This window comes from Caretta caretta, chromosome 2, assembly GCF_965140235.1.
Source record: "Caretta caretta isolate rCarCar2 chromosome 2, rCarCar1.hap1, whole genome shotgun sequence".
NCBI classification, from domain to species: Eukaryota; Metazoa; Chordata; order Testudines; family Cheloniidae; genus Caretta; species Caretta caretta.
The window spans coordinates 29,661,609-29,687,705 of record NC_134207.1 but is presented as its reverse complement, the minus strand read 5'-3'; the positions used below and the strand labels follow the sequence as shown (position 1 = coordinate 29,687,705).

Below are 26,097 nucleotides of genomic sequence, written 5' to 3'. Positions count from 1 at the left end.
TCGAGGTCTATTATGGCCTATCATGGACCTTCCTTTCTTTCCGAATTAGCTCTGGAAAAGCCCTTAGTTCTTGGGGTTGTATGGCTTTTTTGCTATACCTAATCAGTTCTGAGGGGTCATGGTTGTGTCTATGCACATTTGAAGCAGAGGATGTCGAATGAAAGGAGGAAGAAAAACAAAACAGAAAAGTCAAAAGGAGGAAAGGAAAAGAAGAGGCGAGAATGAAAGCACCAAAGCACAAGAGAGAATGGTTTCCTTTGAAACAGTCAGATGACTATCTGTAATATTTTCTCTAAGTAAACAGTGCACCCTGCTGCAAAAAAAAATGTGCTAACTAAACTAAACCAAACCAAAAAGAAAGTTTATCTGGAGATTGGGTACATTGTATCCAGGATATTTTCAACAGTGGATGCATCATAATTACAGTCCAAAGGGCAGCAGGAGTTGTACATTGTCTGCAGGGAACTATTGAAGATGAAGTCTGAACAAGGCAAAGATTAAAAATACGTATCAGGGAAATCTGAGCACAGCCAATGAACAATGGGAGAAATATAACAAAGGAACTTTTAAGCAACCATTACACTTATTTTACAAGAAGAAATAGAATCCAAAGGGATTCTTAAATGTGACATGAACAAAAAAAAAGTAACTGAATTACTTAAAAATAATCATACATAAAAAGTGCAAGAATTTCAGAAGGAAAAGTATCCAAGGAAATTAAAAAAGTTGAAATGACAGTTCGGGAAGCGATCGAATGTATTGTTAAATACCTACTGATGTTTATATCTCTACATTTTGGGGTAAGAAACTGTGCTTTTCTTTGTGTTTGGAAAGTGTCTAGAACATGTTGGCCTGTAACACAAAGAGCTAAGCTGTAAAATTGAGTTTGATATGTTGATCTCATACAGACATTGTGTTCTCTGGAAATAGCAATAAAACAATGCACATTGATTAAAATGGTTGCTGAGATGGTACTGTCACTCTGCAACACAATGATTTTTCTCCAAAGTCTCTCACGTGAACAAACTCTTAGAATCGTATTGTGAAAAATTCATTTCAGCCTCCAAAACAAATCTCTGTCCAATGGGCTCTCTGCAAGGAATTCCAGGGGGAATGAAGGTATGAACTTTATCCCAAACCTGTGTAGGACTTCCAGCTGGAATAGCAGTGTGGCCCCTTTACACCTAGTTCATAGGAGTTCCAATTCATATTATCTGCATAAACATGGTTCTAGAGGCCTACCCATCACCTTCTCCTGGCCTTTTCCCAGCACTAACCTCTTCAAAGCTGATATGGAGCCACCTCACAAATACATAACAGAGCATGGATATCTCCCTGTGTGGCCATTCTCACCATACATCCACAAACAGTACACTGGGAGTATTCAACAATGTAGGGCCTCACTTATAGCAATGAATTTCAATCTCAGGTTTTGGGGAAAATATACCCTTCTTTGTTTCCTTGCAAATTATCAAACACAAGGGAGAAAGTAGCATTGCAAATGTTTGGGGTTTCCCCCCCTTTCTTTAGCACCAGGACACAGTATCTACTCTTTATGCAGTAACTACATGGTTTCTCTCTGAGATTACATTTGAACAAATGAAGGAGTGTTTGCGGGAGGGAAATAGGGTAGAGTTTGAGAGGTTTAATGCAAAATTTAAAATGGTTATTAGAGTTTCTTGCCTGCATACTTTGTTCAACTCCTGCAGGGATTTTCACAAGAGCAGGCATCAGCATGCTAAGGCCTTTGCATGCTATTGGGAAGATAAGCCACACAGAACTCCTGCAGATATTTGTATCCTGAACAAGACAGTAATTTCATTTTGATTTTGAAAGGGACTTTTTTTTTTACTTACAAAAAGAATATTTTCCTGTGTCCCCCCTAACAAGAGCAACCAGACTGTGAACCAGAAATTATAAAACATATTGGGCTTGAATATACACATACACTAAAATATATTCTAAGCTGGTTTACAGACCACACACACACACATACACACAAATATATACTAAATATACCCCAAATCACTTTGCAAACTATCTAGAAACTATAGTAGAGGCAGGGAGCTGATTATAAACCAGTGTGTTACCACAAAAACAGTGATTATAAATCAGTGTGATTATAAACCAGCATGTTACCACAGAAACATCTTTAGCAACCAATCCTGTGAGATGTTGAGCACCTCACCTTGCTAGAGGCACACAGTATCTCACAGGATCAGGTCTTTAAACATAATTGACCCAATTCTTGGTTGTCCAGTGTCACGTTATGCTAGTGGAACTGGGCCATGGGGAATAGCCTCAGTTGGTATATACCAGTGAAATACATCTTGACCCCCCCTTCACTCCAACAGGGCATACAGGAGTGAGGAAGACAGGGTGTCACCAAAACACACCACACTCCAGCAAGTATCAGAATTTAGCCATTATCTTGTTATATTGTGAGTAAGTGTTGACCAGGAACTTAATACATTAAAAAATAATCTATAGCCTTTTCTATGGCACGCATAATCTTTCTATCTGAAATCCTGACAAACATAAATGTATTTATCCTCACAATGGCGTTTGGTCATAGAATCATAGAATCATAGAATATAAGGGTTGGAAGGGACCCCAGAAGGTCATCTAGTCCAACCCCCTGCTCGAAGCAGGACCAATTCCCAGTTAAATCATCCCAAGTCATACCCAAGTTGTCTGAGCACCCAATGCCTTGAGCTGCTCATAGTCTGGGAGATGAGTGCCCAAACAACATTTTCCAAAGTTCCCAGGAAGTGGGGTGATTTTCTGAAGGGCATGGAAGCTGAGGTTGCTCACCGCAAAGAAGACGGAGAAGGGCATGTGGTCTCAAGAACAACTGGTTGGGTTGGGTATAGTAGAAGGAGCTTGCCCACATAACTCCCATTTACATTAATGAGAAATGCATACTGAGATCATGGACCTATTATTGTATTCCCCTCATTTCAAGTATAATATTCAAGCAACTCATCTCATGCAGAAATGTCAATATGGTCAAAATGTTTGCATAAAATCCTTCAGTCAACAAATTACCCCCAAACTGTGCTCTTATGTACCTTGTTCCATTTCAAAGCATTTTTAGACCAAGTTATAAACCCATAAGCTTTCTCATTTAAAGGTCGACAAGTGCTTAAATACAGCATCACCAGGCTACCCAATTATCCTTCCCGCTTCAAATCCTATTATTAGATTACTGTTTCTAAGAAATTAAAATGCACATTTTCTTAATTAAAGGGTTCATACAGAGCTTACTATACTATAAAACATGAACCTCATATGTCAAGTTTATTTTGTATGCTCCTTACCTCAAGCTGATTTTCACAAATTGACTTTCATGCTACTAAGCCAAAGCACCTAAAAGGTGAAATCTCCCCACTTCCTGAACTGAGTAATTTTGGCTGGATGGGGGAATGGGAGAAGAGTCCCATGGCTATTGCCAGACAAAGCTACCACTTCAAAAAACTCCACTAGCTATTTACAGATAAGGAATGAACGAAAGGAAAAGTGACATGTCCAAGGCCACAGGAGTCAGTGTCAATGCCAGTATTTTAAGCTAAATGTTCCAGTTTCCCAGTCAAGATTATGACTTGTATAGTATTTATATAAACAAATACCAAATACAGACAGCTGTGATCCCAATACAATGCGTTTTGTAGGTATTCAGGTCTAATGGCCCTATTAATTACTAAATAGTAGTGTCACTACTATGTACAAGATATGAACAGAGTGTTAACTACTTATGGTAAACATCCTGTTCAAACCTTGTATTTAGTAGAGACCCTTTGAATTAGTTTTCCAGACCTGAAGAAGAGCTCTGTGTAATCTCAAAAGCTTGTCTGTCTCATCAACAGAAGTTGGTTCAATAAAAGATATTACTTCTCCCACCCTGTCTCTCTAGTATTTCATGTGGAATTGTAATTTTTTAATGTAAAATCACAGGAAAAATGACAGAATTATGTTCCTTATTTTAAAATTGTCCTTTGAGTCCATCTACTCTAAAAGGAAAACTGGAATCTGTCAAGTTTCACAGCAACCTTGACTTTGCAGGTATGGGCACAATAATCTAATGGAGTCCAAATTTACTATAAATGTAGCTTACCACAGCTTTTAAAAAAAAATGGACATAGATAAATGTTGACTTCATTGAGATGGTGAAGTCAAAAGGAGTTATACATTTCTAAACGAGGGGAGAGTTTGCTCCTACAATACTGTAGTAGTAGGAATATTCAAATAAAGGCAGAGAGACTATAATTCTCTAAAAAATCATGACAAGTGTTTGGGCATGGTTCTCTGTTGCCCTGCACCATGTGTATTTACACCAGTGCAAAGTGAGTGCAGGATGCTACCAGATTAGGATAATGCCCATTTACACTCGCTTTCCCCTGGTGTAAATGACTACGCAAGGTGCAAGGCAATGGAGATACAGGCCACTTGTTTCCCTGAGGATGGATACAGGCAGAACCCAAAACACTTTTACTTTTATGTTCCATTCCCCTCAAGCCTCTCTCAAGTCATACCCACCTGCAACCCAGACAGTGGAGAAGGAAGAATGCATCAGAAGATTAAATTTTAAAAACAAATCCTTAAATGATGTATTGTAAATACATAATACTAAACTCCTGAGAAGGGTGGGGTACACTGTTTATTTTAAAAGAAAAGGAGTACTTGTGGCATCTTAGAGACTAACAAATTTATTTGAGCATAAGCTTTCGTGAGCTACAGCTCACTTCATCGAGAGCTGATGCTCAAATAAATTTGTTAGTCTCTAAGGTGCCACAAGTACTCCTTTTCTTTTTGCGAACACAGACTAACACGCTGCTACTCTGAAACCTGTTTACTTTAACGAATTTGTAAGTGATTAGCATCCCTGAGGAAAAAAACAAATGCCTACCAGGGTTACAGGTGCTACGCCACAGGTTAGGCCATGGAACAAATGCTGGGAGATAAATGGGAGGTCCTGTACCACCTCACTAGCTCTGTGCCCATGGCAAACCACCTATTTCTAGCACCACGGCCTCATTGAAATCCAGCTACCATGAACTCCTGCTAGACATGCTTGCCTAGGGACACCCTTTAGGGAGATCTCTGCTGCAGAGGAGGCTGTATGCAGACCAAGTTTGAGGCTGTAATTATCTTCTTCTTAGGAATCATCATAAGTTTGAAGGGGAAGCAATGTTCATGACCCTCCACCCTCATTCTCAGCTCATCAACTGCTCTCCCAGCTTGTTTGCTTCATGTCCTCTTTTTCCAAGCAATTCCCAGGACCAACTGAGAGGCCACCATGGAAGAAAGGGAATATAAAGGATGCTATCATAGAGGCAGCTTTGATCCCTTTTTATGATGATCTAGGGGCATGATCTTCCACTCCAAATATATTTTCTCATTACACCAAGATTTTGAAGTAACACCAGTACGGGAGGTGGTGTCATGATTCCTAAAGAGGAAAGGGAGAAGGAGTCTAACATACATAGAAACTCTACCATAATAACCCACTAATTGCTGAAGGATTTTGAGAGAGTTCTAAGGAGATAAGAGTATGGGAACCACTTAGGCCCACTCACAGTGGTTCAGTCAGCTAATAGATTTTTGGAGGCTGCCATAGAACAACTAGCTCTAACCCTAATGGCTGTGAAAATATCATGACTGTGAGCCACACATAAATTGATGCAGCAATGTCTGCCTGAGTTGTTTTACAGCCTGAAAAAAATCAGTAGGAGATGTGAACTATTGTCACTATTCTTTGCAAAGGGATGATAACTCTCAGATTCATAGGACCCAAGGCCAGAAGGGACCATGGTGGTCACCTTGTCTGACCTCCATTTTAACACAGGGCTTAGAACTCTCCCAACAATATTCCTAGAGCATATCTTTTAAAACATCCAATCTTGATTTAAAAATGGTCAGTAATGGAGAATGCATCATGACCCTTGGTAAATTGTTTCAATGGTTAATTACTCTCACTGTTAAATAATCATCAGCCTTCAGAGTTTAAGTCCCAATAGTTGACTATTTTGCTGCTCAACAACACCTGCCATTAAGAAAAGGGACAATCAGACTATGAAGAGGAGTGCAATCTACTCTTAGGATATGGCTACACTGCAATTAAACACCTGTGGCTCACCCCTGTCAGCTGACGGGAACTGGGCTATAGATCTGTTTCACTGAGGTGTAGATGTTTGTAGTCAGGCTGGACCCTGCAGGCTGGGACCCTGCCGGTGTTTAACTGCAGCGTAGATATACCCTTACGGCCATTACATTTTGGTGTTTGAAATGGACTGGATTTAGGTTGTGCATAAAGCTTGGGAGAGTACTCTTTCTTGCCCCTCCCCCCACACTTGTGACTCCTTTTCTTCATTTAGGCAAATGCCCCATGTGGGAAATTGCCTAATTCATGACAGAGTAAAGAAGATTTCTGCCTAAAGCAACTCCTTCTGCTTATTCAAAGTTAGATTCCATAAATGAATATGTCTGTGCTTTTCCCACTGATCATATGATGGCATACAAATAAATTTATATATATAAAAAAGTTACACCCTTTTCATTACCTCTGTGCGAAAAACAACATATAGTTATCCAAATCAAGGTGCCATCCACTAATGTAATTATGTTGAATAGATAGAATGCCTTATAATTTTGCTGACTAGAGGCTACTTTATAATTTTTTCCCCCCTTAGGCAAACAGTTTTATTTATAATGGAATAAAATGCAAATGAGAATAGATGTAAACTTCCTTCCATAAAGTGAAATGCTCTGATAACTCAATGTACATTATTTTATGCTTCAATGAAGCAAAACGTAAAGATGTAAGTCTATACGCAACATGTGTTACATTTAAATGTTAAAATGTAACTTATTTTGTCTTCTGTTTCTAATATAATGCAGATATTTTAATTGAGCAGTTTTTAAGCATATATACTCTCATATCGCAAGACTAAAGCTAACTATGAAAACTTTCAGAGAATAAGTCTGAATGACATGGCATATGCTATATGTGATTTTATATGCAATTTTAAATGTCTTTTTTGGCTTTTTATTTGAGTTAAATGTACACTAAATGAGTCACTTCAAAAGAAAAAAACAAAACACTTTGTTCTCTATCCTCTGTTGAAAAATGTGACCTATATGGAGCAGAATTGGAACTGTAATGAATATCACTCTCCTGTAGTTGTCAACAAAACAGTATATTATGAACATTCCCACTTTCTACCTCTTCAAGCAAAAAAAAAAGAAAAAAGCTGTTGATGTGTACATAGTTTACTGCCTCAGGTGGAAGTCATAACTAATATACAGAACAGATTTATGATAGAGATTAATATGATTATAAAATATACAAAAATGATAGATCCAAATCTGTGTCTGAACATACACAATAAAGAATTTCATGTATAGATTTTATATATAGGCACAGTACTGTGCAAAAGGTGATGAAGAAACATATATTGATTATGTGGCATGTTTACAAGATTTTGAACAATTTGAAAGCTTTTACTGGATCTACTGATATTCTCCATCACAGGTGCATGAAATCTCTCTCCAAATGGGAAAAACTTTTAAAATGAAGGAAACAGAGAATGATTAAGATGCCTTTGTGTTTATGTGTTTTTTTTTCTATAAGATATAGTTAAATTAATGGTAAATTATTATTCACTGATTATAATTATATATTATAATAACATATTTGAGTTACAACAAAATCCTATGGTAAATAAAATAGAATATGTATTAAAGATGGAAAATAAAGCCATCATATGTCAAAAAATACACAGCAGCTACAGAAGCAAATATACGTAATAAAACACAGAACACTAAAATATATTGTAGAAATTACAGTCAAGAAAATAAATATACTATAAGGAACCAGTATGCAGAATACAGTCAACAGTGCTGTATACAGTAATAATTTGATTTAAAAAATAACCACAATTCATATTTGAAAAAGGCAGTCACCAAGGCTGCCTAACAGCAGTTGACATAACATTCCCACAATGAATGTGGGGGGAAACCAACACAAGCTTCTCTATCAGCATATTTATCTATCTCTAATAATGTGTCATTGCAAGTAATTAAATATGCAGTCTAAAGCAGTGGACACTTTTACTATTACTTAGAAAAGAACTCCCAAGAAATATATGTGATGCTGGCAGAGCAGCTGCCAGCTCATGCCCAGGCCCCTAGGCCTCAGCTGAACACTGATAAATACATAGCTAAAACCCATCTGCCTCACTCATGTGTTAGTGTTGTAAAAATAGTATTAGAGTAATAAAAATGTTTTTCAGAGTTTTTCAGCCGTGTTAGTCTGTCTTCGCAAAAAGAAAAGGAGTACTTGTGGCACCTTAGAGACTAACCAATTTATTTGAGCGGTGAGCTGTAGCTCACAAAAGCTCATGCTCAAATAAATTGGTTAGTCTCTAAGGTGCCACAAGTACTCCTTTTCTTTTTAAAAAATGTTTTTAGACTTCACAAAATGCTTGTGGGATGCTGCATGTATTAATCTCACCTATAGCATCGGTGCCTACATAAAAGGTGATATTAAGTGCTTGCATTGCAATTCTCTGTAATTGTGTAAGTCATGAAACAGGAAAGAAGCATTAATTAATGTAAAATGCTGGCTTCTTACAGATGGTATTAGGTCCTGCCCACAAAGAAAGTCCAATTGAAACTAAATAAACCATTGTGGAACATCAAAGAGCACTTTGTTAATTGCATTCCTCCCCCACCCTGGTGAAGTGGAGATGTGCATGTGAACTCATCCCATCAGCTTGAACTCTAGGGTGAAGGGAATAAAAATCCCTGAAAAGAAAAAACTGTACCTCTGTGCTATTTGGACTTTGGGAGGGCAAGGTTTCTATGCTGCTTAGCCTGGGTTAGCCCTGAAGGACATATGGAGCTTCCATATTACAGCAGTTTCTATCATCTTTTGGAACCTACAACTGTAACTCATTTGTGTGTGTATGTTACCTGCTATAACCTTGTAAATAACTATGATTTTTTTCTTCTTAGTTAATAATTCTTTAGATAGTTTATTATAGGACTGGCTATAGGTGATGTCTTTGGTGTAAGATCTGACTTGGGGTAAGTGTCAGGTCCTTTTGGATTGGGAGTAACCTGAATATTCATGTCATTATTGGTGTCAGGGACCAACTATCACAAAGGAAATCTTAGTTGGGTGGCAGGTCAGATCAAAGTACCCCAGGGGACTGTCTGTAACTTCATGTTAAGGCTGTTATAGTCCCTGCAGAGTTTTTACTTGATAATTGGCTGGTGAAATCAAAGTACAAAACTCACAACCAATTTGGGTCGATGCCCTGCTTCTTAACAGTCTGCTCTGAGGTTGGTACTCACACTCTTGAGCCACGACAGGACATCTTCATAATATGTAATCATTAAAGAATGTTTAGAACAAAACACCACCACCCTCTAATGCTATTCCGAAAAGTAATCATCACGTGCCATAGCATTATGCTGGGACCACGACAACTGTCAGAAACATATACAATGAAGATTCTAGAAGCTGTTCTGGGCTGGTCAGCTGTTCACTCTATATGGCTGCTTCTGTTTGGTCTCAAAGTTAATGAGACTTCTGAAGTAAGGATTTTTCATAAAGCATATGAGTATATAAGGTTGGACTGTACTTCCACTCCAACAACCCAAATTTGTCTGCTAGGTGGACTGAATATCTGATTTCAGAGTAGCAGCTGTGTTAGTCTGTATCCGCAAAAAGAACAGGAGTACTTGTGAACTACCCAAATGGCTTAGTTCCCTTCGTTTCTTTGACTGATGAGGTCAGCAAAGGATAGCTTCTGCAATTCTTGAGATTGTGGGTAACAGGGACCTGTTTAATGACTTTAGATAGCATCATTTATAATGTATGATCATGTGATTTTGGCATAGCGATCCCTCTTAAAACTTGCCAATTGGCTTAGATATCTAAATAACTTTACCTTAGTATTTGAAGGTACTCAAGGAATTCCCCAAAAGAATGCAGAGGAAGTGCAAAAGTTTTTGCAATTAAGGACAAATACAACACACATTAACTTGAAGGGGGAAGGATGGGCCAGGAGTTAGGGCATTTTGGACACCTAGGTTCAATTCCTTGCTCTACTGCAGATTTCCTCTGTGACCTTAGGCAGTTATTTAGTCTTTCTGTGCTTCAGTTCCCCCTCTGTAAAATGGAGACAAAAAACACTGCCCTACCTCAGAGGGCTGCTATGAAGATAAGTGCATTAAAAAGATTGTGAGGTGTTTAGATAATATGGTGAGAGGGGTCACATAATTATCTTAACATAATGGTTTGTAAAATATGTATTGATGACAGTGTTGTAGCCCTGAAAATATCCAATATTGAGACATCACTTAGAAATGCTATTGATGTAGCACTCTCCTAGAAAGGGCTCCCACCCATAGAGGAGCCATAGCCGAAGCTGTATCGTATGCAGTCTTGATTTAGGAGAATGCTTGTGAGGAGAGAACCTGTCCCTTTGTATGGTCTGCATACATCACAAACAGATGAGGGGAGTCCCCAAAAAGTTCACTTCTGTCCAGAAAAAAGGCTAGACATTGTATGTCAGACTATGTGTGAAGATGCTGCTCCTCCAGGAATGAATGTGGCTTAGGAAAAAATACAGGCAAATATACTGCCTGGTTTAAGAGAAACTGAAAGACCATTTTAAACGCAAATTTTGGGTTTGGACCCAACATCACATTGTCTTCGGAGAATGGCACATAAGGAAATTGCATCAAATTGCATCAAAGCCTGCAATTCACACACTCTTCTTGCAGATGTTATCACCACAAAAAATGCAGTTTTCTGACATGAGAGAAAATGGACAGAATGCCAGATGCTCAAGCAGGGTCCAATCAGGGCCTCCAAGATGGTTTTAAGGTTCCACAAGGGAACTGGTTCCTGTACTGGCGGATGGATATGAAGAATTCCTTTCAAGAATCTAGCCACCATGCTACTGGGAAACACTGATCTTCCATGAATGGGTGGATGAAAGGGTGAGATCACTGCTAGATGCACCCACAATGATCTAAGTGACCACTGAAGGTGCAGCAAATACTTCAACATGTCTTGGATACTGGCCAATGTTGGCTCAACTCTTTGGGCCAATGACCACAGTGAAAAATGCTTCCATCTTGCTGAATAGGCCATCCTGACCGAGGATTTTCAACTTCCGAGTAGGATCGGTTGAACAGCCGCCAAACATCGCTGTTCCTTCTCATTTAACCATGGAGTAGCCACGCAGTGAGATACTGGGAGCTGCGTGTGGGATGCAAAGTGTGGCCGTGATTCTGTGAGAGCAGGTTGGGATGGAGATCAAGGGATATTGGAGGCTTAATTGACAGTGTGAGAAGATAACCAACACTGCCTCATGCCAGAGCAATGAGGAGCCTGGCCCAATTTACTTTCAGCTTGAGGATGATCTGTGGAATGATTGGGATTGGAAGAAAAGCATATAAAAGGGCCGATTGCCAACTGAGATGGAAGGAGTCAGTCAGGGAGCCCGGACTGATGCCCCCTTAGGAGTAGAAGTGCACATGACAAAAATTATGTTGTTGTGACAGTGTCCGATTCACATAAAATAAGAGCCATGTATTTTTTTTGAAGTTTAAATTAGTGGTCATGTACTGTGGCCCCAAACTTGTTCCCTGCTAAATAAATTATAATACTCCATTGTTGTCAGTGGTACTGGGTCCATATCTAACTCTGTGTCCAAAATCAGTATTCTATTTTAGAAAATGCTGATAGACCAGGAAAGTATCCACTAAAAAACAAGGATCCAAAATCACCCTTCACTGCTCCCTGTGTGTAAGAGCAGCAGCAGTATAGAAATGATGAAGACTATGTATAAAAATTAAGGAAGAGGTTTAATGGCTGAGCGACCCCAAGAAATGTACCGGATATTGAAAATTCACACAAAGAACATACAATCAATGAATTTTCTCTAAACACAACAGAAACTACTGCACTAGGAGTATGTGTCAGGTCTATTACACAACAGCTACTGGAGCCCACAATACAAAAAAGAGATGCATCATCATCGGTTGACATGAATCACAGCAACAGCCGGTAATACTAAAGCTACCAGCGCACTCTGAGCTTTGTGTTCATTGGTCAGTTGGACAGCAGAAAAAGACTAGCAGTGATAAAGTATCTTTTACATATGTGATTAATTTATTGATGTCCAGCCTCCCAGGATGTAATTGCTTTAAAAGACAAAGAACTGAAGGAAATTGGTGGTTTACTTTCTACGGGTGGTTTACTTTCTCCCTGATTTCTTTCATGCCTGAGGAAAATAGATCAGTTCACATATTTACTGTTTTATGCTTAAGATCTAATTAGCACAAGACATTTGTTGTTTCAAGATATGTACAAGCTGAATGAGGACAGCTTATTCATGGCAAGAGTTTTTATTCTTGTTTTGTGGGAAGGGAGATAGATAAACTTTTCTGAGCCTGAGTCCATGGTTAAAAAAAACAAACAACCTGCTACAGTTTTAGGCCCTGATCCTGCAAGGCTGCACAAGAGCAACACGATTGAAGCCCAGGGAAGGGATAGGGCACTTATTATCTATCTATAATCAATTATCAATGTCACCCCAAAGGCAAACACAACACACTGAAAAGGTCCTGCTCCCACTGAAATCAATGGGAAAATTATCATAGACTTCAGTGGTGAAGGATTTGTTTCATATGTAAATCTTTGAATACTGAGAGTTGTATTAAGACCATACTAAAGTGCTAGTAATGATATAAAATGGGGAAAGGGACAAATGAGTCAGTTCTAACTGGTCATCAACTGTCAGGAAAATGTTCTTCTTGTCCATCATTATTGCTTAAACAGCAGATGGCCATGATCCCAATATTAATAGTAGGCTAGACTTAGGGAAATGTATATAGGCTAGCCATAGGGAAAAGTGTATAGCTGTGCATAATCATAGGTTAAAATGAAACATTCTGAGAGACAATATGCTTTGCCTTCCTAAGAGTGGATCATATTTTACTGATAGATTTTGTGGCTTTGGGAACATAATTCTTAACTTTTGGAGTTAGAGCCAAGAATTCAGAAAACATTACCATATACGAAGAGGAACTGACATTATTTGGTGTCTGTCAGACAATAATGTGGTATCAAAGGAGAGCCACACAGTTTGGTTTGCTTATAGATTTTAAAGAATTTCATAGGAATATAGGATTTGTCATGCAGGGCCAGACCAGTAGTCCACCAAATCGAATAACTCATCTCTGTCAGTGGCCAATATCAGATATCTGAGTGGAAGGTACAGGAAACCCCATGAGGAACAATTATGGAACAGCCTGCCCATAAGAGAAGTTTCTTCCTAACCGCATCAGCTACTAGTTGACTTATGACCTGCAGTAAGATGGTTTATATCCTTGTTTTCTCTAGAAGAACTTGCATAGAACTTTGAGATGAGCTGAACCCCACTGAAGAAAATTGCAGGTTACCTAATTATGACAAATTTTATGTGCCTACCATATTACATATGCTTTTGACCATTAACCAAAAATGGCATGTGTACACTATATATGTACAGTTACTATCATTAAGAGCATAAACATGTACAGTACAATTTTGGTATGATAAAGTAAAATCATGTTAAAAGACTGTGGGAAGTAAAATGTCAAATGGCAACTTCATGGATGTTAAGATAATACACCACAAGTGCATATTAAATGTGTTGCACTAATGTACTGGATTCAGTAAAATAAAGACATTTTCACACTTGTCAAGAAGGTGATGAGGAGTGAACCTCAAAGTTCAGAGGTTTAAGTTTGTTTCAGATACTATAAAACAATATTTATAAATACATATATTACATTTCTTTCAACTCATTTAGCAAACCATACAAATATTACAAGCTATGCCCCCAATCCTACATAGAGAATCACTTGGACAGGCTTCTGAAGTATTTAGAGCCCGCAATGAAATCATCATCATGTAGGCACAAGTACTCTGCAAAGATAACTTCCTCTATTATAAAACTATAACAGCTGACATAGAAAATGGCAGCCTTTAAAGAAAACACAGTAGGAAACTGCCTATCTGAACTTCTGTGCACATAAAACTAGATTTGGGCTGGGCTCTATGAAGTAGCTTTCTAGAGCAGAGACTATCTTCATCTGTTTGTTACTATTTTAATATAAATATTTAATAAATAATAATATCTCAGAGTTTCAGTTGCTTTCTCATCTTTTTCTAACACAGTTTGTTCATTCCTAACAGAAGATTTTATATTTTAATATAATAATACAACATGATGTTTTAGATTCTCCTTAAGATGTACTGGCTGAAAGGACAGTTCAGAGAAGGAAAGACAGTAGGAAAGGCAGCAGAAAGGAAAATGTATCTTGTTGACGAGATCACATACTGTAGATAGAAGGGATTGCATATGTATGATTGCACCATCATTTCAAAATTATTATGCTCAATGAGTGCTACAATAAGTGTTTCTATACATTATTATAATGGCCTGGAACAGCCTTTTTTTATTTGATGAAGCGTGACCCTTCCCCCGACTTTCTTTTCTGACGAAAGATATTTTCAAGGAAATTTTCATATGGCTATTTTGGTCCAAATTCCATACGTTTACACTTGTGAATATCCATGAAGATACCACAGATTTACACCAATGTGAAACAAGAGTGTAATGTGGCTCTCTATATTTAATGATTAAATTTATTTTATCATTTCATGTGAACAGTATATCCAATGCTCACACTCTAGTATTTCAAATTCTCTAATTCAGAGTGCAGAATGTTTTCAGATACTATAGGGCTAACCTGGTACAAACAAGTTAGAGCTCCATAGAAGCAAATGGAACTACACCAAAATATATCAGGTGAGTATCTGACCCTGTGTGTTTGTGAAACCATTATTTCAGGCGTCAGTTACCTTTTAGCTAAAATAGACTGTTTTGTTTACATTCCAAAAATCCCTCACTATTACTGCTTCTCTTTATGGACTAAGTCATTTGGATACAGGAGGATGTAAATTTTAAGCTATTTGACATTGAATTCCCCTTTTGCCCACTCTGCTTCATTCATTAACTTTTGTTTGGCAGAGAGACAACATATTTATGTTTTTAAAAAGCCAAACTACAGGTATAGATTTCTTTTTTTCCCCTAGGTCTGGATATCAGCAGATTTTTTTTTTTTGGATACCACAGCTGCTTGTAATGTACCTTTGTTCAATGTCATAGTTGGTCATGCCTAAATAAATATATAGCATTGATGTTTAGTTTAATTTTTTATGTCCCCTTTCTAAACTTTATCTGATCTCACTTATACTAGTGTAAATCAGAAGATCCAATAATATAAATCAGAGTAAGAGTAACTATAATTAGGCCCTACATTTCTCTGTCTCTTTCCCTTTCTATAACTACACCAAATTTTCTCTGTTACTACAGCTGTTTCTTACAGGTTCCTTTTCCATCCCTCTGCCCACTAGAATCCAAACTGCACATATTCCTTTCTTCAGTTTTAATCTGATTGAAAACCTGTCCCTTAGTTTTCACCACTTGACTCAGTTTCACTGTCTGATTCTGTAACTGACCTTTCACCATTTGCTTGTGTGAAATACCTCTGTTTGTAACTAAATGGGCACAAGTAAAATAATATCCAATACCTCGATGAGTAACAACTGCAAGTTCTTTAGTTCTTTCTATCTGCTCAGCATTTCTTGGTCTTCTTCTTGCACTTTGTATGTTTGCTTGATGAAGGGAGAGCATTTCCTTGGAAGTGGTGGGTTCCAGAATTGATTTTCTGAGATTCATAGCTTCTACTCGTGGCTCTTCGGAAAGGCTATGGTTGGTGACAGCAGTAACACTGGATACAGTAACATCAGCAGATGTGCTAGCAACAGTAATAGCACCAGTAGTAGCCGCAATATGCTCCTCTAACTCACCAGTGGAGGCAGTTTTGGTCAAACTGGAAGAACCTGTGGGACACATAGTAGCACTGGATGCTAACTTTTTCTTTTGAATTGTGTTTTTTCTGAACAATTTATCAGATTAAATTTCCCTCCGTTTACCACAGTAAAGACAACTGAAATGGAGAGAGAGTCCATAGCACTTTATTTTTAAAAATTGCAAGTAATCAGAACATATTTGTGTGTCAGTAAACACGATGTACCTGTGCTGACTATTACACACATCATATTTGAATTTAAAATACCATGCAAAAACTAAAGTACAGTACTTCTTGGGTTACCAACCAGCTTGGCAGCAACAGGTCACTCATTGTCACTCTCTGCCAGCACACACCTGAAGACACCTACCTAAAACAAAGGATATAACTACATCTATATGGTTGGAGGGCAACTGAACAACGCTAACTATCCTAGCAAAGCTGACACTGGCTGACAGCAGTACAAGACAGCCTATGGAGGTGGTGCTAGCTTTCTCATCCTACTCCAACAGCTGTGGTAGTTTGTAAACCTTTCTCAAATGTAGATTAAAAAAACTCTAAGTTCCAGTCTTTCCAGTGTTGCTTGAGTAAGGACATAAAAGACATTTCCCTCCTGACAAGGAAAAGGACAGAAGGGCAGAAGAAGGTAAATGTTTTAATAAAAGAATCATTTGGCATAGCCATTTACACTTGGTACCATACAGAACCTTTAATCAATGTGATGCACATACTCCTCCAACACCATCGCAGATCCCACCCACAAGATCATATGTGTTATAATACTTAAAAGAAATCAGCCAACCAATAAGTATTTGCTTGAACATCAGTTGAGGAGAGATGATTTAATTAAACAATATTTAAACTATCTGGCAAAGTCAAGTTGTACAATAGCTCAACTATGTAAGTCACATGGACTTATTTTGTTACTCTTGTGCTTTCTCCCCATCCCCTTCCATCCTCTGCTTCTCATTCTCACTTGCCAGATCTTGGCACACATTTGACTGCAAGCCAGGGTTGCCAATTGTGGTCACATGACATATTAATTTTTAATTAAAAATTAATCTTTAATTCCTCCAGACTCCAGGACAATCCTGGAGACTTGGCAACCCTACTGCAAGTGCTTTGAGGCAGGGATAATTACTTATAATATGTTTTACAGCACCTAGCACAAGGGGGGAGGCTATCATTTACTGGAGCTGCTGGGTGAAATTCCAATGCAAATACATAATAATAATAATAATAATAATAATAATATAATAATTAAAGCCAGTGTTGCGTGAACTGTGCAGCCCTATACTACAATATTAAGATTTAAAGGAAGCACATTTTTTTAAACAGAGCTTAACCAGTGGTTTGGTACAATAATTGGTTCAGACTCAAAGGCTTCCAGATATCCTTTTCAGCTGATAACATTCCATGTTTCTATATTCACTGTCTAGCTGTGTTCCCACCAGCCAGACTTTGAGTACCTGCCCCCTGTATGCATCTAGGTGTTCTCATAGATACTGCATGAGGAAAGTCATCAGCCTTTTTGTTCAGTTTTAGGGGGAAAAGATTTACACACTACACAACAGAATACGAGAAACAGAATGGAATTTGGCTGCATATAGCACCTTTCATACTCAAGATACATCAAATCTCTTTATAAAGTAATTTAATTTAGTAACTGTGCAGGCAAACGGAGCAGCCATTATGCATTCAACAACTCACACAGTCTCTGACATTAAAATCAGTTTTATTTGCAGAGGGAATGTTGTGCAGAAGACTTGGTGTTCTGCTGCTCTTTCTGAAAAACGCCACAGTAACAGGATCCATAAGTTCCATGTGGACAGTAACTAAAATACATGCTAAGCATTATTCTTACTACAGACCAAAGGGACCTTGAGTTGGTATTTGTTCCAAAGTGCAGCCCTTACATAGTTGCAAATTGGTGAGGATTTTTACCAAACCTTTCCCAGGAAGTGGGGTGCAAGGGTTGGGAGGATTTTGGGGGAAAGACGTGCCCAAACTACGTTTCCCAGTAAACCCAGTTAGAGTTTGGTGGTGGCAGTGGATATTCCAAGGACAAAGGATAAAATTAATTTGTACCTTGGGGAAGTTTTAACCTAAGCTGGTAAAAGTAAGCTTAGGAGGTTTTCATGCAGGTCCCCACATCTGTACCCTAGAGTTCAGAGTGGGGAAGGAATCTTGACACCTTCTAAACAGTGCAGCAGCACTTCCCTTTGAAGTATTGCAAGACCTTGCCAACACTGGGGAAAAACACAGATTTATGTGTTGGACCCAGGATGACTTTTTAGCAAAGAGGGGAAGAAAAACTTTACTAAGTGAACCAGAATGAAACTGATATAAATAAAAATAAGTAACTAGCAATAAAAATTACTATTTATTCCAGAAAAAAAGCAGCAGGCTGAGGCCACAGTTATGAACAATTTTGAAAGATTGCACTAGAAATGTTTTGTGATGCAATAGGACTTAAACTGATTTTGTGGTTAAAACACACAAACTCCTTTTCTCCCTAGAGGGATGGCTTTGAACACAGTAGTGTTGCTTTTGAAACAAAGAGCTCTTTACATGATTAATGATATAACTGATGCCTGAAGCTTCCAAACCATGAACAAATATTATTTACAGAAGAGGTTCTCAAAATGGGGGTCGTGACCCCTCAGCGGATCATGTGGTTATTATATGGGGGGAGGGGGTTGTGAGCTGTCAGCCTCCATCCCCAATTCCTGCTTTGCTCCAGCATTTATATTAGTGTTAAATATATAAAAAAGTGTTTCTAAATTATAAGGGGATCACACTCAGAAGCTTGCTGTGTGAAAGGGGGCACCAATATAAAAGTTTGAGGACCACTGATTTACACCATGCTGGCACCTGTGGAGAAAGAGGCAGTCTTTGCTACTACCAATATCTAATTTAAAACCAAATTATATTAAGAGTTTGAGGTATGTGCCAGTTTACTTAATACTAGATGTCTGGTGTTTCAAAAACTGTTACAACTTATTGAACACCCCATCTGAAAACCTTCAGTGAGCAAAATACCACTTATTTAAAGCCACTTACTTAAAGCTCCAATGGTTTGTGCACTGAAAACTGTAGCAACTGGCTACACAAAATTACCTTCAAGTAAAACCTTTGACTTGTTGTTCTGCCACATCAATTTACAACACAAAAATGGACTCATGCAGAAGATCAGCAAAAAAGTAAATGGAGCGTGGTCTGAGTTAATGCAGACAGTGTCAAGACAAAGCCAGAGTTTTGTTTATGCTACCCTAGATAAACAATTTAAGTTACGACAGAATTTATACCACATGAATGGTTCTCTAAGCAGTATTTACTTGCAATCTGTAAAGATACAAAGCTTGGTGTGATAAAATTCCGATATAAAAAATTCCTAGAATGTGTCTGTACAAATCAGGGCTACCTGCAAACTGCAAAGGTCTATGGGTATAACATAGTCTAGAGGTTGAAATGGAACTTTGCTTCAGACTGTGTCATTACTGAAGTCCAGTGCTCTAGCTGGTTCCAAATAGAGTATTCATATTTCTTTTTGTCTCTTCAGTGGTTCATCTCATAACATCTCAGCATATGTTTCAGTCTTTCCCACACCTTCCCCAGGCATTGACAACCAGATGGTCACCCTACTACTAGTCACAGCCAAAGAGAGCCATTTGGAAAATGGTAAATATTTTTCTTACATTAATCTGATGAAAAAACAACATGTTTTTGAAGGTTTTTTTTTTAATTGATAAAACATTTTCAATTTTAAAAAACAAATTTTTCATTTTTTGACAGAAAATATTAAAATGTTGAATGAAAATGTCAATTTTTTGTTGAAATAAGGATAGATAGACAAATTTCAACCACCTCCACAGCCAATCATTCATCAAACCTTTTTATATAGCGACCAACTTAACCTCATTTATTCTATCACAGTCAAGAGCGAAGAGGGCTCAGCAGCCTGAATAGCAGCCAACCTATTGTCTGCAGAGGGAGAGAAAGGGAATCCCAAACAGCAGTCCCTGTGCTGGGTGGGTAACAGTGAGTGGGTAATGATGGAAAAAGTGAGCCTGAAGGCTTCAGAAAGGAGCAGCCCCAGCTTCACTGGGCAGGATGAGAAGAAAAGGGTGCTACTGTCTGAAGAGGAGTCACTTCCTCCGAGGAAGGGATGAATCTCATTGGATATACATACTTTAAGTGAATCAACAGAGCATTTATTGAACAAAGATCATTATGAAAAGAGGTATAATTTAGAGCAAAATAGCGGAGAGAGTAAATTATATGATTAAAAGCCAAAGTGCACAAGTTTGTGTAGGGGAAAACCCCCCCTCACAAATCAAACCAAAAAAACCTCTTTCAAAATCCACCCCAAGCATAACTAAGAAAATGGAACAAATTTTTGCAAGTAAGAATAAAAAAAACAATCAACTGGCCTAATAGTAATAAAGTTAGAAGAGAAAAATACCACAGAAGTGCTATTGGCTCCTCCCATGAAGAAAGTACGGAGGGAATCGAATAGGATAGAAATATTGCAGAATGAAACTTAAATGAGATTGTAACAGGGCAGCTGCCACCTGAGTGCCCCAATTGTGGCCAGAGGTCACTTAGTAGGCACCCTGCCTTAGTTTACCTTTTCCAGTGCTCTTTACATAAACTCCATCAGTCCAGAGTCCTGAAAACATTCCCATTTTGTGTCTAAGTTATTTATATATAATCCATAACAACATTTAGTCCTGGGGCTTCTTCCCTTTTCTCAGAAGAGAATCCTCCTCTTACCTTTCAGAGGAACAGCCGTGTTAGTCTGTATTCGCAAAAAGAAAAGGAGTACTTGTGGCACCTTAGAGACTAACCAATTTATTTGAGCATGAGCTTTCGTGAGCTACTTCACATCTGATGAAGTGAGCTGTAGCTCACGAAAGCTCATGCTCAAATAAATTGGTTAGTCTCTAAGGTGCCACAAGTACTCCTTTTCTCCTCTTACCTTGTCCACTCACCGGCCTTCCTGCCTTTTACTCTCTGCAGCTTGCATCAGCCTTCTAACTCTGTCACAGCTTCCTCTCGTGGTTTCTGTTTCCCTTTGGCTTTTTACAGAGTCCAGCTGCCCTCTACCAGGCCCTACCTAGGCTGTTAATGAGGCACAGATAATCTGGACCATGTAGAAATTACAGAGACCCAGCACACTGTGAATGGGGTGAATGCAAGATTGACTTTGTTTCTTACTTACAGACTCTTACCTCCTTGCACTCTGTCTTCTAGTGGTCTCTCTACATGTTCACCATCACTAACACCACAGCCCAGTTCCCTCTTAAGTGGACCAATCCACACTGTGGCAGAAATATTTGCACAACATTTCCCTTGTGGGAAAGTCCATCACTAAATTCTAGCCCTGGACTGACACGTTATGTAGTACTGTGGGGCATGGGAGACAATGATTCCCGCTTCACATCATCATGTGCAGATCTGAGGAGATGCCTGAGAGCTAGGACAAGGTAATTGGTGACTTCCTAGGCACAGGTAAAAGCTTAAGGATACACAGTAGAACACATTGGTCAAGTGATGGACTCATGCCTGTGAGAAGCCAAATGCAAAGAAATAATGTATACTTCTTAAAAATTCTCTTTCAGAAAGATGTCTGGCATATTTTAGGGAAAATTCTGTCATGTTTAAAAATGAAATTTGTCATTCATTTGTATTCCAGTAATGGCTGAAGGATTCAACTGAGTTCAGATACAGCTATATACAGTACATACACAGTATGAGAAAGTTCCTGCTCCAAACTGCTTGAACTTATTTAAGTGACTGATAATCTTGACAGATTAAATTGTAATAAATGTGGTTTTCATCAGCGTTCTGAATAATGTAAGCCCCAAGAAGCTGAATCACTACAAAAGGATGCAATTTATCATTATAAGCAGCTACTATACTGCAGGATTGGAGGCTAGTCCATTTTTAAAAAAAGGTTGAAGGGTGATGGTTGGAATTATAGATTCATGATGCTTATTGAAATACTGAGAAAAGTATTTAAGAAAATCAATACATATTTATTAGTTTATCTGACCCAGCCCTGTTGTGAGGGTATAAAGAGGCTGGAAAAATACTGGGGATTTCCTTGTTGTGAGAGTGTCTCCGGGGGGTGCAGAGCCAGTGTACCAATTTCAAACATGACCCATCCTGCAGTGCCCAGTCTAGAAAGGCAGAACTCCAGTTCTTCTTGGCTGGTCCCCAGAGGCTATAGCTAGCCAATACACTTTACCACAGCCCTGACTCTACTAGGGCCAGCACAGAACTGGTCTCATAATCAATGAGCTGCAGCTGCTGTCTCCTTGGTCCCTCACTGACTTCCCCTAAACTGTCTCAAAGAACAATAAATACAGCTGAATCTAGCACAGAGCTTTAATGCACCAAGATGAGGATAATGAGCAAGACAACCGACAGACCCTTCTCTAATGATAAAGCATGGCACCACAATCTATTGCAATGCCTTAAAACACTCAACAAAATTGAGGATAAAGGAAAACAGGGGATATAATTTCTTTATGTTATCAAAGAACTTCTGATAAATTCCTTTACAAGTGGTTATTCAAGAACATTTGTAACTTCAGATGATATAAAGTGGTAATTCTGGATTACAGACTGGTTAAACTGATTACGTCCTGGATTACAGACTGGTTAAATATAAAGAATCAGGATGAACGGCCAGGTGTCACCACTAAAAGAGGTTAATAGCAGTGTTCTTATTAGATCAGTACTAGCATTAGTGCTGTTCTATATATTTATTAAAGACCTAGAAGACAATAGTTAATTGGTAAAACTTGCTGACAATACAAGTTTTTCAGGTTAGTCAGAAGACAGTAGGGAGGATTGTGAGAAAGTTCAGGGGACCTAAGAAAAAGCTAGGTAATTGCACAGCATGATAGCAAATGAAATTAATCATAGATAAATGCACAATGGAAACGACAATTTAAATTAATCGAATATTGATGGGCTCTGAAGTTACAGTCAGCAATCAGGGAAAAAAGATCTATGGAGACTACAAATTTGCCTTAGTTTGCAGAAGCAAACACAGGGGAAAATAATATAATGTAATTACTGTGCTTGCTCTTTAAAAGACTACTGCTCTGAGAGAGGGTTCCCTAGTCTTAAAATGGGGAATTCTGGGAGAACTGATAAGCACTTTTAAACTAGTATAAATATGTAATGTGCACCCACAGTATATGATATGTCCAATAGGGGTGGCAGGGGTGAGGCTGGAGTGCACCACACACCAGTAATCTCCCAGGTTTTTGCAACAGCCTCTGTGGAGCAGTTACAAAACAACCCAGGTTAGAGCAACCAATTTAGATCACCCGGTTTTAATTATTTTAAATAGAACATAGAAATTAAGATGGTCCAAGGACAATCAAACTAATCACAGGAATGTGGTTTTAAGTGGTGGACAGTGGAGTGGATTTCTAAATTCCAATAGAATAAGATTAAGATGTTTCAGTTTAGAGAGGATAAACAAATGAGATGATTATAAAGGGACTATAGAATAATGAATAACATAGAAAAAAGGCAAAGGGACGTAGGGATTTTTTCTTTCCTATAATAAAAACAAGAAGGCAATAAATATAAAATGAACAAAAGGGAATGCTTTAGTGCAACATATAATAACTTGTGGAACACATTCTTGCAGGATATTGTTTAGGAAAATGTGTTAGGAGGATTTACAAAGGATAAGTCCTTATAAAAACAATGGCATCTAGTAAGTAACAACAGCAAAGATAAAATTATAAAGGTATCAAGTCTTCTGTTTTAGGACACACAAATCATCAACTAGGGTCAAGAAAAACATTCTCCCAATGGAATTCTATTCACAATACAACAGGGGCATAAAAAAAGTGCTACACATTTTTTGATATTGACAGGATGCTGGAGCAGGTATAGTATATTCCATTATGGCAGGACTATTTACTGAAACAACTGATTTTAACATAATATTGCAGAACAATCATTAAAAGTGAATTATAAATGTGTAATTATTAGTATTCACAGTAAAAACCTAATTGCATTCATCCAATCAGGAAACAAAATTATACCATATGATGTATGTGTCCAGACACACTAGCCTAAATGTTGATTACTACATGCTCACAAACAAACAGACCAGGAACTACTTGACAAAAATATTTTGCAAATAATTTCCCATGCAAACACACAAACACAATGCTATCATGGCTTAATTTTTAGGGCAATCTCCTGTCAGATCTTGTCTATAGTTTCAATTTTCATGTCTTTGCAGATTTGCAAAATTGAACTTTGATTTTTTCTCTTTCCCTCTAACTTTGAATTGAAGACATAACTCAGAAGCTGAAATTAACTAATAATATAGATCCTTTTTTAGAGTGCTGCTCTCTAGGACTAGTCCTGAAGGCTAATATTGGCATTTATTTTTCTTGATTTTGGGAGACAAAAATCAGATAGATATTTGAATATTTTTCACATTAGTCTCTTCTACTGCAGTCTAACTGAAAAAACTACATACGGCCTAGAATTGGTAAATCTCTAGCTTTCTATAAACCATTCCCTACAAAATTAATCCAAAAATTTCCATGGATAGTCCAGTGCCCTAAGAATTTTATCTAAACTAATTTACTCAACACAAGGAAGATTATCTTAAGAATGTTTACAGTATTTTTCTTTGCTTGCTTTTACAACACCTATGTTTTCCCCTTCAAACCTTAGCTCTTGCAAAGTCTTTTTCTTTAAATAGGTTTTCAGAGAAAAAAGTATTCTGCCAATTTATATTCGTATCATATCTGAATTTGATTGATGCTTAGGACAGAATAAAAAGCCCCAATATTGAATTCCATTATTTAAAATATTTCCCTCCACCAAAAAGTAATGGAGAGTAATTCAGCAATGCATGGACATTTTTTATAAAATAATTTACTTATATAATTTCATAATCTTCACATCTAGAGTTATCAAATATATTCAGAGCAAATGATTCACATAGCATAAGATATGTATAAAATTTCTCTTTTCAGTGATTGTTCCATTTTCTAGTGCTCTTTCTGGCCGACAAGAGAATACAGCTTACTAATAAAGTAAAGCACTTCATATGACAAGAGTTGAATACCAGTATATTTCTTACTGAACTCAGTGATAACATATTGCCATTAGCTAGTTAGTGCTGAATTTGTTTCAGAATGAATAAGTGTGGGCCAACTTTTGAGAGAAAAAATATATTGTTTGTAAGGGACAACACATCTGAGTTATTTCTGTTCAGATTAAATATGATACAATCTTTTTATCAATTAATTGTTAGCAAGGAAAATGTTAGGCAGCACTATAAAGATATGTAGAAGAATTGGTGAAATTTAATAAAAAGATCTATCCTAAGTGAGATGCAGAGAACTCTCTAGGAGACCAATGCCTTTGTGAAGCTATTTAGGACCTATTCAGAAATGTATTTAAGATTGTAAGAAAAGAGGTCATTTCTGCAAATGCAATAGATGCCATCAGCACTGAGCAGGTAACAGGTAGGCTGTTAAACTATAAAGTGTACCTCTTTTGTGCAAAGGCACAATGGCTCTGGCTCAGCAGGAGCTGTTATGCTAGTAAGCTCCAATGAACCATTAGTCAAATAATTTCAGATAACCTGCAGACATTTGACTGAGTATACTTTAATCCTTAATGTATTTGGAAAGGAGTGACACACAGGGAATCTGTTGGGCTGGATTCTGCATTTTATAGAGAAACATCTTGGGCTGTGGTGGGAGAACACACATTGAAATTTGTCCGAAATCATGTGATGTCCAAGATTTTCAGAAGCAACTAGTAATTTCAGGTAACAATTTTTGGATATTTAACTAAGGCATCTTAAAAGACACCTGATTTTCAGTGGGGTGGAGTACTCAGCACCTTCTGAAAATCAGGTCCCTTTAAGATATTAAGTTGGGTGCTGAAAATTTGAGGCATACACAATCACTATTCACTTTTGAAAAAGTTGGCCTGCTGTTGAGAAAAAACCTTCACTGTATCCTGTGTGTAGAATATTGAATTGTTTTGCTCTTTGGATAGAGTCATTTAGAAGTCTTTGTGCAGAAACGGCATATAATGTATAGCTCCTGTGTTTATCCATTCTTATTTTTTCTTTAAGAAACAATTCAC

At 37.8% G+C, this 26,097-nt stretch overlaps 1 protein-coding gene across 3 annotated transcripts in view; it reads right to left on the bottom strand.

Moving 5' to 3' along the window:
* CSMD3 (CUB and Sushi multiple domains 3) overlaps positions 1-26,097 on the bottom strand; it is a 1,179,008-nt gene that overhangs the window by 740,710 nt on the left and 412,201 nt on the right. The window contains exon 7 of one of the 3 annotated variants that reach the window (XM_048841517.2): positions 15,662-15,973. The exons of the other annotated variants lie outside the window; for them this stretch is intronic. Coding sequence (XP_048697474.2) covers positions 15,662-15,973 — 312 coding nt within the window. The remainder of the gene's footprint in view (positions 1-15,661; positions 15,974-26,097) is intronic. 3 annotated transcript variants of the gene reach the window in all.